Genomic DNA, 16,875 nt, shown 5'->3' with positions numbered 1-16,875 from the left:
AACATTACTTTTAGACATATTAGTAACATATTTGAGACCACAATGAATATGTAATTTTGGAAAAATTAGGTTTTCTAATTATTACAATGCTACTAAAGACAGTTTCTATGACTACATTATCTTCTGTCATATGATTACTGTATAAGTTACTCAATGATTTGAATTTTCTCCCTTTTATAAGCAAATTGTGCACACAACCTTAACATATTTATTTTTTGGTTCTTATCTAATATTTCATTAGGACAATCTCTTCAAAGACTGATAGACAAATAGCATAAGAAAATTTTTACAGTTGTTGATAAATGTTACAGAATTGTATACCAGAAAAAACCCTACACAGTTAAGTTCTCACCATAATATGTGACCACCATGTCATTTGTATAGACGAGGCTCTAAAAAGCCTTTTTTAAAACAACCTTATCAATCTAATAATGACTTCCCAACTTGATTTTAGTTAGCATTTCATATATGAATTACCCATGCAAACTGGGTAATGTTTTAGGACACCATATTATTACACTAACCTAGCTGATTATTCTCTCAACAGGATTAACAAACCTTCATGGCACACATATTTTTGTTGGGAGTACGCCTGCCCCCCACTCCACTCCTTTTACTCGTTTTTCTCTCTCTGTTTTATGTTTTATTGGCTTTACTTACAAAGAACACAGAGAATCTATTCTTTTAAATCCCAGTACGTTGACTGGGATTACTTTACATATACAGAATTAAACACTTCCACTTGGCAATATGCTACATCTTTTCATTCTTTGAAATCTTCTTTCCCGATCCTAGGCAGAATTTTGTAGTCACCACCCCCAATTTAAATCCTGCATAGGTCTTATTACATAGTATTTGATATTGTTTTTGTTGATGTTGCTACCACTAATTGTTAAGATTGCTAGATTTTTTCCTTTTGCTAGTGTGATGAGATATTTTTTCCTTCTTGTTTCCTATTTATTTTCTAACTGCCTTGCATGGACATCTAATTAAGGTTTTTTAAAAAGTATTATTGGCCACTTACTGTAACCCCTTTGTATTTATAAAAGCTTGTCTTGGGGCGCCTGGGTGGCGCAGTCGGTTAAGCGTCCGACTTCAGCCAGGTCACGATCTCGCGGTCTGTGAGTTCGAGCCCCGCGTCAGGCTCTGGGCTGATGGCTCGGAGCCTGGAGCCTGTTTCCAATTCTGTGTGTCTCCCTCTCTCTCTGCCCCTCCCCCGTTCATGCTCTGTCTCTCTCTGTCCCAAAAATAAATAAAAAAAAAAAAAAAAAAAAAAAGCTTGTCTTTTGTCCAGGGAATGAATATTCTTGGGTTTTCAGATAAAATAACAAGTTACATAATAATAACAATAATAATAAATATTAATAATCATATTTTCTCATATGTATAGATTTTATTTTATTTTCTTACATAATTATATTGGACTTGGATCTAGGAAAATAAGAAATAATGTTACTAGCAGATTCTATTCTTATTTCTGAATTTATTATAAGTGCTAGTAGTATTTCATAATTAAACTCATTCTGATTACAGACACAGATAAATTTGATCATTAATAATATCTGACGATTGTGTATTATCTTTTGATACAATAATTCAGTTCATTAACATTAATATATATCATAATATTGATTGATCCATACTGATCAAGCCGGATGATCAACTAAATTCGTCTTCATTCCAAACAATTCTGTCCACATTTACATATATTGATTGAATATATTCCATTTGGTGAAATATAGATAATACTGATAATTTAACATGTTAATGATTCATTAAGAATGATTTTTAAAATAACATATTACCAGGCAGTAATCATGAGAGCCACAATACAATTTCAAATAATTTTCATTAAATATGTACCTTCTTAATTAATATAAAGGAATTAAGCAAATCAATAAATGGGTAACTTTGCTGACAACTTGAGAACACCTACATTAAAATCTAAAATTTTCCCTACAGCTTCTCCCACCTCATTCCCAATACATCCACATTTCTTTCTCCCTTCCAAAGTACAGGAGATATTTTAAAAATCTTTAATCACTGATTATGATCACCTACATTAACAGTTATTTAACTAATAAACTACTAGATAAAAATATACAATGCATATAGCATTCTGCCATCCAGGATGACTAAATATTTCTATGAGAACTTAAATATCAAGTAACGACCTATTCACTGAATAAGGTATGTGTCACATTTAAGACTTGCAATAATAACTATGTATACAATGTCATGTATAAATGTATTAAGCATTTGGCTTAACAAATGTTACCTTTCACTAAGTAGAATAAAGGATCCTTTGGGTTTTGACTGCCTTTTTCACTTGTAACATAAGGAATGACAGAATATTTCCATGGTGCCAGAGCCCATGGTAAGTATTTAACATAAGGTAAATCATTCAATGGTGAAAATAAATTCGACTTGCACAAGAACATATGTAAAATAGCCAAACTTTATCTTCATAGACATAGCTATCATTCTTTTGGCATGCTTACCTTAGTCACATGTAGATTTATACTCCAAAAAGCTTGTAACAGTCAGAGTACAGAGAAGTAAAAACACTGTATGCATTAAACAATGATTTGTTTGAAAGAATACTCACGTTGGTTCTGGATTTCCTTTAGCTTCACACTCAATCTGAAAATATTCATCAAAGGGAAAGGCAACTTGCACTTTTGACTGTTTTATGATGGTTGGAACCTGTTGAACTAAATATCAAAATAAGTATGTAAAGAACATGGTCTGCAAAAACTGGGTGAGGTTAATTTAGCTATAACAGAAACAACTGAAATACTTTGTAGGGGAGGCTGGCTGGCTCAGTCAGTAGAGTATATGACTCTTGAGTTCAGGGTTGTGAGTTCAATCCTTATATTGGGTACAGAGATTACTTAAAAATAAAATCTTGAAAAATAAACATGCTTTCTATATTGGTAGGTAAAAGAACTATAAAAGAGTGAAAATTACAGAACAAATTTCACTTCGTCTTTGAACATGTATTTAATTCATTTTTCTGAGGTGTGTACTCTTGGGTCATTAAAAAAAAAAAAATTCCAGTAGAGTTAACACACGGTGTTATATTAGTTCAGGTGTACAATACAGTGATTCAACAATTCTGCGCATTACTCAGTGTTCATCGTGATGAGAGTACCCTCATCACCTATTACACCCACCTTTTCCCTCACCTCCCTTCTGGTAACCATCAGTTTGTTCTCTACAGTTAAGAGTCTGTTTTTTTTGTTTGTCTCTTTTTTCCCTTTGTTCGTTTTCTTTCTTAAATTCTACATATTACTGAAATCATTTGTTATTTGTCCTTCTCTGACAGTCTTTATTTCTTAACGTTTATTTATTTTTGAAAGAGATAAAGAGTGGGCATGTGCGTGCATGAGGTGGGGGAGGGGCAGAGAGAGTCAGGGACAGACGATTGGAAGAGGACTCAGCAAGCCCCATACGGGCCTGGAACCCACAAACCATGAGATCATGACCTGAGCTAAAGTTGGATGCTCAACTAACTGAGCCACCCAGATGCTGTGACTGACTTCTTTCACTTAGACTTATACCCTCTAGATCTATCCATGTTATTGCAAATGGCAAGATTTCATTCATTTTTATGGTTGAGTAATATTCCATTACATATATACATATGTGTGTGTGTGTGTGTGTGTGTCTGCACACACACGTGTGCATACAAATACCACTTCTTCATCTATACCACTTCCTCCATCTATATCGAAGGATAATAGGGGTGCTTCCATAATTTGCCTATTGTAAATAATGTTGCGATAAACACAGGGATATACTTATCTCTTCAAATTCATGTTTTTGTATTCTTTGGGTAAATATACAGTAGTGGAATATCTGCATCATGTGGGAATTCTATTTTAACTTTTTTGAGGAACCTTCATACTGTTTTCCACAGTGGCTTCACAAGTTTGCATTCCCACCAACAGTGCATGAGGGTTCCTTTTTCTCCACATCTGTTGTTTCTTATGCTTTAGATTTTAGCCATTCTGACAGGTGTGAGGTAACATCTCACTGAGGTTTAATCTACATTTCCCTGATGATTACTGATATTGAGCAACTTTTCATGTGTCGATTGGCCATCTGTACCTCTTCTTTGGTGAAATGTCTTTGTCTTCTGCCCATTTTTAATTGGATTATGCAAAATATATTTACTTTTAAAGAATACATACATTTGCTGCTACCATTTCATTTCATGTTGGCATATATGTTCACTTCATTTAATCCAGAATAAAAGAACAATTTGTAAAGCAGAAGAAAGACTGCCATATCATTACAACTTTAAAGTCTCTATTTTTAAATTATTGGCATTTAGTCTATTTGATGTGTGTATATATTTTTAACTTAGTCCAATCATTTTGACAGTTGTTTTTTACTTGTAGTGTTCTAAGACATTATAATTAATATACTACTTTTACTACTTTATTTATTTCCATTATTTTGTCATCACTTATTTGATAATTTTCTTATTATTTCATTTTTCTGTTTCCAGGTAACATGTACTTCCATAGATATCTTCAAGCATATAAATTTTTCCTTTATTGAATTAGTGACTTATGATAAATTTCCAGACATGGACACAAATAATATTTATTCTGGATATATTATGACGTCATTTCACAAGAGGACATTTATTACAGACAAAATCGGAGTACAACAGTTTCCATCATCCTTGCCACAAATGAACACCATATTTAAAAATGATAAAATATTTTGCTAATTTTACAAAGGAAATTATAACCTGCTCATTTTCTCTATTTTTATTTCTACACATTGCTTTTATTAATAAATGTTTTTCCCTAAGTTTGTTTATTATTTGTCATTTCCCATTTATAAATTTTCCTTTCACTATTACTGGGGGTCTGAGACTAGGTTTTTCTCCCTTTATGGAATTTAACACTAATAATCATCCAAAAAATACATAATGGCATTTTTAAATAGATTCTACATATTCAAGTACTCCTGGTCTTGTGAAAAACTTGGTGTGTGTGACAAGTTAAATAACCTTCAAGACAAACTTAAGGGGTGCCTAGGGTGGGTCTGTCGGTTAAGCGTCTGACTTCGGCTCAGGTCATGATCTCACAGTTCATGGGTTCGAGCCCCAAGACCGGCTCTGTGCTGACAGCTCGGAGCCTGGAGCCTGCTTGGATTTTGTGTCTCCCTCTCTTTCTGCCTCTCCCCTGCTTCTGTTCTGTTGCTCTCTCAAAAATAAATAAACATTGGGGCGCCTGGGTGGCGCAGTCGGTTAAGTGTCCGACTTCAGCCAGGTCACGATCTCACGGTCCGTGAGTTCGAGCCCCGCGTCAGGCTCTGGGCTGATGGCTCAGAGCCTGGAGCCTGTTTCCGATTCTGTGTCTCCCTCTCTCTCTGTCCCTCCCCCGTTCATGCTCTGTCTCTCTCTGTCCCAAAAATAAATAAACGTTGAAAAAAAAAAATTAAAAAAAAAAAAATAAATAAATAAACATTTAAAAAATTGAAAAACAAAAAAGGAAAAACTTAAAAACTGGGCAGAGGACTTTGTCTCTCCTCAAGTGAGTAGCCAGATGGCATTTCAGAGAATTGTGTTTATAAAATAAATATATTAATGCTAAAGATACAAATATGGATCATGTTTTAAAGGGGGACACAGATTTATGTAAATGTCTACTATCAGGGAGCAGTCAACAGTTTTCAAAGTGATACATTACCATTTTAGTACAGTTCTTACGTTTTCTAGAAAGGAAGGGGACAGCACAAAAATCATAAGGAAGTGTGAAAGATTCAGCTGCAGGAAACTGACTTAGGCAAATATGTTTTAAGAAAAGCAATTTGCACAAAGGCACCGAGCCTGAGTTTTTAAGTAATATTTCACAGTGGAGTTACAAATAGGACCCTAAACCCTGTGACATTTAGTCAGGCCCTGAGTCATTCTGTTTTTTCATTTGTAAAATTAGGGATTCAGGCTAGATAAATTGCTGGTAAGAATTTCTGGTCTTGGGATCCCTTTACATTCTTAAAAATTATACAAGACCCCACGGTGCTTTTGTTTGTGTGGGTTATATCTAACAATATTTTCCATATTAGAAATCAAAACTGAGAAATACTTAAAATGTTTCTTTATGAATCCATTTTAAATAATTGTATATGTTAAAATAAATACCTATTTTATCAACAACACCAAATATAATGAGGATGGTGGCAATGTTCTTACATTATAGCAAATCTCTTTAATATCTTCATAGAAGGCAGCTGGATTCTCATGTATATTTCCACATTCAATTTGTCACAAAAATTGTTTGGCTTAAATATATGAAGAAAATCTAGCTTTACACAGATAATGTACTTGGAAAAGGGTGAGATATTTTATCATCCTTTCTGATGATTGTGGACATTCCAAAATATACACCAGAACTTCACAAGTGGTAGTTTCTTAAATATTTACTACAATATGGAACCTGAAAGCATACCAATGAGCTTTTCGTACTCTGTTAAATGAAAATGTTTTACCCATGGGTTCCTTTTTAAAAAGATTTTATTTTTTAAGCAATTTTTACACCGGACATGGGGTTCAACCTCACAACCTCGAGATCAAGAGTTGCATACTCCACCACTGAGCCAGCTAGGCACCCCTATTCATGGGTTCTTTTTAATCCATGTATAATTTTGTAACATCATATGATAATCATTTGGGAAAAAGATACTGACCCTGAGAGGGCATTGGTCCTGTTTTAAGCTTTGATGGCCAGCCTAGAATAAATAATTCAAAGCTATTATTTCCAATTCTAAAAAATAATTTTGGCTTAATGAATCTGATAACTCAGTTTTACTAGTTTAGGGACATTAGCCCAAGTTTAGTCTTTATCCATTGGATATACATAAACATTTCAACAACATGCAAAAAACACTCATACCTTCAGTGACATTTGCCTCGTTTCTGACTGCTGCTATTTCTAAATAGAGCAGGTCTCAAGCTTATTGCAAATTCACATTATTTAAATTATATTACAGTTACAAAGGATGAGGGATGATGCACAATAGCAACAGTCCCTAAGATATCAGCTAATAACTTGTGAACAACTTGTTTATTAGAACATTACTCTTTCTTAAATTTGCTAAGGTTGTAAAGTCTCAGCAATAACTAATTACTCAGGGAATGGAACTAATAACCTTTGGGTGTTTATAAGAATATATATTCTACATTATAAATCCTTTCCTCCATAATTAGGCCAATTACAGAGATACCAGACTCGTTGACATTCAAATTGGATACCTGCCTTCATTGCATCTGCTAGTAACTGCTCTAGAGTACCGAAATAAATGGATAATATTCAGTTGTTCTGAAAACATGTCATTAATATTTTATAACAATTGTTGTCTAAGGACATTAGAGCATGAAAATGCATAAGCAATTGAGACAACCAGAACAAAAATGTGTGCTATGGATTAATATAAACTTTCAAATTCTTTATCACTGATGAACTAAATGAGAAAAGATGGAAATTTGAAAATGTATATTCTAAGAGAGTATGGTCAGGAATCTGAGTCTGAAATCTCAGGGCATCTTTGTTGCTACTGGGGCGGTGGTGGGGAATATAAGATTATTAACCCCTTTCTCACAAGGATCACCAAGCATGTTGCTCTTGATTTGGGACTGCACTCAAATCAAAAGAATCTACTGAAGATGAATTATTTCCAGCTCTTGAACAGAATGTTTACAGTGAGGCTGGTATATATTGTGTGTAGGCTCAGAGTACATCCACAGAACAGATAAGTGGAATTTCTTAAGAAGTAAGAATATTCAAAGAGAGACTTGACCCTCTGTCAAAGACACTGGAGAAGGGATTCTCACTTAGGGCTGAATTAATAGGGTAGGGCTGCCCAAAGTGTGTGATGTGCAACTGTTGTGTGAAGTAATTTAAGGCAGCCCTCAGAAAAATGGTTTAAAAACACATTATATTATACATTCAGAGACTTACTTCCTTTTCTATTCACATTCAGACTGGGTAATTCAGAAGAAAAGTTTTAGTTCAGAGTTAGCACTTCTCTTAATGTTTATTCAGCTTGCTGAACTCGTCTAATTGTCTAGAACTTAGATGATGTGCGAAGATCATTTCCAAAGCTAAGATTCAATTAAACAAGCTACACCTCTTGTATTATAAATCTCCAAATCACATATGGAAAAGACAGCAGGGATAATACAGGAAGCATATGGATAAAAATATCTAAATAACCTCTCAAGGGTCTTTTGTATCCCACGTCCTTATAGCACAAGACAAATTCCCCAAATCTCTACATTATGTAGCTGATACAGTATCACGTAAACTGCGCTTGCAGATATATTTTTTAACCAATGTACGTTATGATATACATTTCCATAAAACTACTGACCTCTGGATATGAATTCACACTATTGAAGGCTCTACATTTTCAGAGTTGATATCATCTTATGTTTTTAGTTGTATAAAAATGGCTTTTTAATGTTTTCTGAATTGACTGCTTTCATTCTTTTCTTAATGTTTATTTACTTATTTTCAGAGAGAGAGAGACAGAGTGAGAAAGAGAAAGAGAGAGAGAGAAAGGGGGAGAGAATGAGTGGGGGAGGGACAGAGAGAGAGGTAGGCAAAGAATCCCAGGCAGACTCTGCATTGTCAGCACAGGGCCCATCCCATGAAGCATGAGATCTTGACTTGAGCCAAAATTAAGAGAAGGAGGCTTAACCAAATGAGCTATGCAGGCGCTCCCATTGTTTTCATTTGTAAATATATGATCATTTTGAAAAAAAAGATACCAAGTGTATTCAGTTTCTTTTTATCATAATTGGTTTAATACCATTAATTTCTGAATCATAACACTCCCCAAAATAAACTAAACCTAGAAAACTAACAGCTGTTGATAATAGTGAAGAATATCTTTGACAGCAAAACACCTGATCTATAGGTCATGTTTCTTGTTAGGTGACAAGTTTGCATAAGAGGCTAAAAGCCTGAGCTGCAAAATAATTATAGCAAGCATCCAAATACAAACCATCCAAATTTTTAAAAAGACGGTGATGAATTCTGATGACAGACTGCGGGAAAATAAATAGAAATATGATAGAAAAATCACATCCTCAATCTACAAGTATTCTACTTAAAAATGAAAATGCAAATGAAATCCCATAAAGTAGGTACTGAATGCTGTCACTTTACCTGAAAGTGGTATTTCAATGGCTGTGGAGAATTTGAACAGGAAACAAATTAGAGATATGATTAATCCTCTTCCACCTATCTCCATTGCTCTTCAGGAAGGAGGCAACTCAGGAAGAATGAAAATTGTAGTGTCTCCTTTTACTTTTGGTTTAAAGCTGAGGAGAGTGCAATTCACCTGGAAACCCAAAAAGAAACAGAAAGACATATACTTTAAGCTCATATACTCTGAAACAACAATATAGTATAAATAAATGTTTCTGTTGCAATAATTTTCCCCTTGATGAAACTGTTTTCTAGTAACTCCACATAATGTAGTTTTGCTACGTGTTTTTTTGTGTGTTTTTTGTTTGTTTGTTTGTTTGTTTTTTAACAAAGTTGGTATAGGCTATACTGCAAACCACAGGCCATTCCAATGAATTAGGTTTTTCAGCCAGAGGAGTTTTTTGCTTCAAAGCACTCAAGGAAACTCGAATGGGGGTGGGTGTCAGGGACTTTGAGGATAAATTCATTATAAGCCATTTTGTTCAAAATGTGGCTCTTTTTCAATCAATTCTTTATAGCAGTTATCTAACCCCATTTGAGTCATTTATGAAACATCACAAATTTACTCTTTTTCTGGCAAAACAACTTTTCACATGCAAGGTTATGACACTAATAAAAGGTGAACAGCAAGATATAGGGAACGGAAAAATGAAGGACACATGGACAAAAACCCCAGCCACTTTAACTAAATTTCACAAATTTGGGGTTTGCGAAGCGAAAATAATGTCTTCATTTACTTTACATTTAAGCAGAATGTTAATACGCTCCATACTGTATAGAAATAAACACTAAAAGGTCAATTTTCCTTTACGTTCTCATACCATTTCAATTTTTTTTCTGAAACGCTGTGATAGTAGACATCTAAACACTGTTTATAATGCAGTTTTAAAAATAAATTTGCTCAAAATGTGATTGTTCTCCAGATGTATCAATTTCTTTTTCCATAAAAACAAACTATTACTGTATTTATTCACTTAGAACTGGTGCAAAGAAATTAATGAACACAGAGCCAGACAAACTATCAAATCTATATTTAATTCCAAGTATATAGACTTTTTTTAATGTTACCTCAACTTTTACCTGAAGAGATCATGCACTGGCATCTTTCATATATGCATAGTATAAAACACTATACATTTAAAATAGTAACTGATGCTGCTGTTCTGCTGTTTTATTCATAATTTTGAAAATCAGAAAATACAAAATCCCGTTTGTATTTTAATTTGAGGAAAGTTATGTTGATTACAAAGGAAAAAGCTCCCATCCCACCCCACCCACTTGCACCACAAAATATTGAATTAGAGTAATGGCTTTACTCTGCGTTTTCTTTCTTTTTTTCTTTTTAAAAAAATTTTTTTAATGTTTATTTATTTTTGAGAAGGGGGGGAGGGGCAGAGAGAGAGAAGACACAGAATCACACATAGGCTCCAGGCTCTGAGCTGTCAGCACAGAGCCCATGCGGGGCTCAAACTCTCAAGAACTGCAAGATCATGACCTGAGCCAAAGTCAGATGTTCAACTGACTGAGCCACCCAGGCACCCCTACTCTGCGTTTTCTGATCTCAATTGATCCATCTATAAAAATGGGAACTGGGAAAAAGTTATTTTTGTGTAGTTCAGAAAATTTCCCCAAATGAAAAATAACTTACATTGGTGATAGAAAATACTCTCAAATGTATCATTGAATTGGCACCTACTTTCTTGATAAAATGAATTATTCTCATCAACAAAATGTGGAAAATTACTTTATTTATGAAAATCAGAATATTGCCTAACTATAAAAATTGAGTTCTGTATATTTGTACAAAGGTGGGAGATATTGAACCACATAGCTATTACTAAGATGAAAAAACAAGAAAATACTAATACCTTGTCCTTTGAATTTTCCTTTTCCTTCTCTCTTCTTGAAATACTTTGATAAGAGTCATCTCAATTCATTATTTATGCTTATATGTCACTCTTTACCTATAATCTATTACTTAATATTCTGTCCCATTAATATTCAATGCTAATTTCACTAAGGGCATTTCATGTATTTGTTTAATGATCTTGTCCTCTGTTAGTAGGGACAAAGGCCTTCAAAACCATGATGATTTTAGGCGACCATATTTCCATATTCATACATCACACTATACTGAAACAGAAAATAGAAATACTAGATGGCCACATAAGTGACTACAGGCTCAATTTCCATTAATTCCTGATTTAGGCTAGTGAGCTCAATGGTGTCTAATTGCCATAGTAAAATAACTTGCAGGCACTAATTGTTCAATAGTGATGATCTGACTTAGGGAATTTCAATGGTTTTAACTACATGGTCTTGATGAGAGAAATTCTCTCCCATAACAGGATGCCACATTGAACCCTCGACTTAAAATAAGGCTATAAATTAAGAGACATAACAATAATGACACCAACAGTTTCTAGAATATGGAATGGTTAATTCTGTATCTGACCTATTCTCCTGCAGGGATTAGCTTCAATTCACCAGAGACTTCGATGTTAAGCGGTTGTTAGATAAAAGTCATTGGAAGTTAAAATGTGACTCCTTGCAGGCAAGACTCCATTAAGTGATGATGATAGCCCCAAAACAGCTTTCATATTAAAACAGGAATGCCAGTCATAATTTCATTGTCAGAATGCAAAAGGGCATACTATTTAGTAATTATGCTTTGCAACAGTAAGGTAGCAATAACATTATATTACCATTTATCTTTCTTCAAAGAATGTTAACCTAATGCCTCACATCAGGCCTCAAAGATAAAGGCAATTATTGGAACTTAGGGTAGAAATGACAGTAAGACTAGAAGAAAATAACACTAGAATATTTTGAGGCCCAATCACATAAAGCTGATGGCTAATTGCTTATATTAATGACGTTAACTCAGATCCAAAAAAGAATCAACGAATTTTCATGGGTTTAATTTTACTTCTATCCTAGCTCATCTTTGGGAAGAAGAAAACCATCTCTGACATCTAACTCAAAAGAATCATATACGGTGTCATGTAAAATTGACCCTTCTTGACTGCCTTAGCTTTTAAAGCATGACAGGAGGATAAGGATTAAGCACACAGGGGTGCCTGGGTGGTGCATTCCATTGGGCATCCGACTTCAGTTCAGGTCATGATCTCATGGTTCATGAGTTTGAGCCCCGCATCGGGCTCTGTGCTGACAGCTCGGAGTCTGGAGCCTGCTTAGGATTCTGAGTCTCCCTCTCTCTGTGCCCCTCCCCCACTCACACTCTGTCTCTCTCTCTCAAAAATAAAGATTAAAAAACAATTAAAAATAAAAGAACACACTGGTTCTGGGACAGAACAGAAACATGGACAGGCATGTTCCCTGTATGGCCTAGTTCTAATTCAACAGTAAGGAAATCAAGTTCTTTGCTTCCCCCCACGTAATAGCCTCTAATACACATACATCATTAATATTACAAAATGACCTCAAAGATCCCTCTTATGTTTTTAAAATAGCTCCACTGTGGTAAATCTAGGAACAACTTACTCTCCTAACTTCAATTCATCTTCTGCTTTAGGGAATGGAAAACGAAGTTGGCTTCTCCTATGTCCATTCTACCTCACCTACCAAGTACATGCAAAGATACTGGGGCCCACAGGTCAGCTAATAGGAGACAGTGATGTATAGTGAGGGCATAAAAACATGAAAAATGGAATCAGAATATTGTAGGCTCATAAGCCATCACTTACTACTGATGAGGGAGCATATGGTGGGCTGAGGACAAAGTGCAAGCTAGCACATCCGTGTGTGTGTGGGATGTGTGTGATATTCTTCAGGCACCCCTGGCTGCCCAAGGACAAAGGAAAGCAAACAAAACAAATGGCCAACTGATAGAAATCACAGTCATACAGGACCTGGGTCACCATCAGTTTACAAATATCTTAGTAAATTACAAGAAAAAGGAAATCTTATCAATAGCCTAATCTGCAGGAACCTATAGACTCAGTTTTCTGGAGCCCCAACATCACCCGTCCATAATGATATGGGGAACAAAGGCAAGAAGGAAACGGCAGGTAAAATTAAATATCCTCATAACCTGCAACCCATTGACAAATACTTGAGACAAATACAGAGTATAACATTTCTCCAGGAACTCTCTACCATCCTGATGTTAATGCCTTACTAGAGGGAAAACAACCTTAGCATGACCATATCAAGGCCTCAGTTAACTTAGGACTCCTCTTTAGCATATCAAAGTCCCTCTGGAGGCCTCCCTTTTGAGTCGACCTCTCTTCTCCATAGTATAAAACCAGCCATTCTTCACAACCCCAGCGCAGTTCCTTCTGCCCATGGGTCCTGTCCCCATGCTTTAATAAAAATCACCTTTTTTGCACCAAGGATGAACAAGCAATCCTAAAATTTGTTTGGGGCCACAAAAGACCCCGAATAGTCAAAGTAATATTGAAGAAGAAAACCAAAGCGGGAGGTATCACAACCCCAGACTTTAGCCTCTACTACAAAGCTGTCATCATCAAGACGGCATGGTATTGACACAAAAACAGACACATAGATCAATGGAATAGAAAAGAGAATCCAGAATTAGACCCACAAATGTATGGCCAACTAATCTTTGACAAAGCAGGAAAGAATACCCAGTGAAAAAAGACAATCTCTTTAACAAATGGTGCTGGTAGAACTGGACAACAACATGCAGAAGAATGAAACTAGACCACTTTCTTACACCATTCACAAAAATAAACTCAAAATGGATGAAGGACCTGAATGTGAGACAGGAAACCATCAAAACCCTAGAGGAGAAAGCAAGAAAAAACCTCTCTGACCTCAGCCACAGCAATTTCTTACTTGACACATCTCCAAAGGCAAGGGAATTAAAAGCAAAAATGAACTATTGGGAACTCATCAAGATAAAAAGCTTCTGCACTGCAAAGGAAACAATCAACAAAACTCAAAGGCAACTGATGGAATGGGAAAAGATATTTGCAAATGACTTATCGGATCAAGGGCTAGTATCTAAAATCTATAAAGAACTCACCAAACTCCACACCTGAAAAACAAATAATCCAGTGAAGAAATGGGCAGAAAACATGAATAGACACTTCTTTAAAGAAGACATCCATATAGCCAACAGGCACATGAAAAGATGCTCAACGTCACTCCTCATCAGGGAAATACAAATCAAAACCACACTGAGATACCACCTCACGCCAGTCAGAGTGGCTAAAATGAACAAATCAGTAGACTATAGATGCTGGAGAGGATGTGGAGAAACAGGAACCCTCTTGCACTGTTGGTGGGAATGCAAACTGGTGCAGCCGCTCTAGAAAACAGTGTGGAGCTTCCTCAAAAAATTAAAAATAGATTTACCCTATGACCCAGCAATAGCACTGCTAGGAATTGACCCAAGGGATACAGGAGTGCTGATGCATAGGAGCATTTGTACCCCAGTGTTTAGAGCAGCACTTTCAACAATAGCCAAATTATGGAAAGAGCATAAATGTCCATCAACTGATGAATGGATAAAGAAGAGGTGGTTTATATATACAATGGAATACTACTTGGCAATGAGAAAGAATGAAATCTGGCCATTTGTAGCAATGTGGATGGAACTGGAAAGTGTTATGCTAAGTGAAATAAGTCAGGCAGAAAAAGACAGATACCATATGTTTTCACTCATATGTGGATCCTGAGAAACTCAACAGAAGACCAAGGGGGGAGGGGAAGGGGGGAAAAAAAGTTACAGAGAGGGAAGGAGGCAAACCATAAGAGACTCTTAAATACTGAGAACAAACTGAGGGTTGATGGAGGGGTGAGGGAGAGGGGAAAATGGGTGATGGGCATTAAGGAGGGCACCTGTTGGGATGAGCACTGGGTGTTGTATGGAAATGAATTTGACAATTAATTACATATAAATAAATAAATAAATAAATAAATAAATAAATAAATAAAACATTTTTAAAAAAGAATAAAAGAAGTACTCTTAAAAAAAAAAAAGAATTCTTTCTTGGTCCTCGGTTCTGGACACTCCCCCAACCATCACCCCAAAACATTATCACTACCATGTGGCCTTGGGCAGTTTATCCAACAACATCTCTTGCTCATCTCTACAAATGAAGAGTTTTAGCCCTTAGGAGGGTTAAGTGAGGTAATGTATGTTTAGCACAGAATAACAAATGACATTTACTACTAGTACTGACAGTTGATAATTTTGCTGTTACTGATAATTAGGGTACAACATCCAGGAATAATATTCTGATCCAAAGAGTATGGTTAATTTGTATGACTTCTACAATAGCTATAACATCTAACTACTGAACAAAATAAGACTATTCACTAAAGTACTTAGTGGTGAAATGATATAGATTTAAAATACTCTAAAATTTTTTTAAAGGGTGGCGATGTGGTAGATTGATAACAAAAAGCTTCATTTCTCCTCCCCTCCATGTCTCCACGTGCTTTTCATCCAACTTTCCAGGTTCTCCCACCAAGAAGCTCTTTCCTAACGTCTTGAATCTGGCTTGACCAAGAGAACGAGCTCTGAGCTTAGGCCTCCAGAAGAATAGTACATTCTTTCTCTCTGCCTCTCTCTCTAGCTGCTCAGCTAGACTGCTGGACGATGAGAGACATTACTCCATCACCCTCTGTAATTCCTGGCCAATAGGCAGGCAGCCACTAAGTGTGAAAGGGCAGCCCTCTTAGATGAGCCAGCCCCAGATGACCTGCCAGCTGCACGTAACTGCAAAAGTTGGCCCAGCCACTATCGGTCCAGACTGGTTAAAATCAGCAGTATCACCCGACAAGTCTCAGGATATGCCACCCCCAGATACAGCACCCTTCAAACACCTTCTTTAAGCTGAAGAAATTTTAAAAAGGGCAGTGCAAGAAGGATTCTGAACTTCCTCTGACGTAGGTCTAAAACCCACCTGTGAGAGGTGCTCTCCCTATACCTGGAGGGAAACAGAGCATTCTTACCTCTGAAGACAGAGGGGCAAGGAGATGAATCTGAATGAGCAGACCTTGCTAAAGGTTTCCACAGCACTGGACACTCAGCCCAGACTCCTTCTCTTCTATTACATTTTCCACAACTTTCTGCTCTTCATAAAATCTAGCATTAACATGTTTCTTCAGCTCCTCATTTCCTTCTGAAAATTTGTGTGTCACATAAAGCTTACTTTAATAAATTTGTATGCTTTTCTCTTGTAGACTTAAGAACAACAGTAAATGAGGGCGTCCAGGTGTCTCAGTCAGTTGGCATCAGACTCTTAGTTTCAGGTCAGGTCATGATCTAACGGTTCTTGAGTTTGTGTCCTGCATTGGGCTCTGCACTGGCAGCAGGGAGCCTGCTTGGGATTCTCTCTCTCTCTCTCTCTCTCTCTCTCTCTCGCGCGCGCGCGCGCGCAGTAAATAAACTTAAAAAAAGAACAACAATAAATAAACTTTAGAAAAAAAGAACAAACACTTAATACAAATGTTTCTTGTATTAAATTAATCTGCTTTCACATGGCATGAATGCACAAGTAGCTAACTGATATAGGGAAAAAAGAATAAAAGAATTCCTACCATATGGAGAATTGCAGAAACTGTGTAATATATGCATATAAGGATTCTTTATACTACTCTGTCTATTTTGGGTATGTTTTAACATTTCTATAATAAAGACATTTAT

At 35.9% G+C, this 16,875-nt stretch overlaps 1 protein-coding gene across 2 annotated transcripts in view; it reads right to left on the bottom strand.

Moving 5' to 3' along the window:
* The window catches only part of CHL1 (cell adhesion molecule L1 like), a 77,917-nt gene extending 68,567 nt beyond the window's left edge, over window positions 1–9,350 (bottom strand). For both annotated transcript variants that reach the window (XM_042929994.1, XM_042929995.1), the window contains exons 1-2: window positions 9,192–9,350; window positions 2,609–2,714 (exon numbers count right to left, since the gene is read on the bottom strand). In XM_042929994.1, coding sequence (XP_042785928.1) covers window positions 2,609–2,714; window positions 9,192–9,276 — 191 coding nt within the window. In that variant the 5' untranslated portion in view covers window positions 9,277–9,350. The remainder of the gene's footprint in view (window positions 1–2,608; window positions 2,715–9,191) is intronic.
* Window positions 9,351–16,875: the final 7,525 nt, after the last annotated feature.

This window comes from Panthera leo, chromosome A2 (assembly GCF_018350215.1).
Source record: "Panthera leo isolate Ple1 chromosome A2, P.leo_Ple1_pat1.1, whole genome shotgun sequence".
NCBI lineage: Eukaryota > Metazoa > Chordata > Mammalia > Carnivora > Felidae > Panthera > Panthera leo.
Note: the sequence above shows the minus strand (reverse complement) of the source record. Positions and strands in the feature narration are given on the sequence as shown.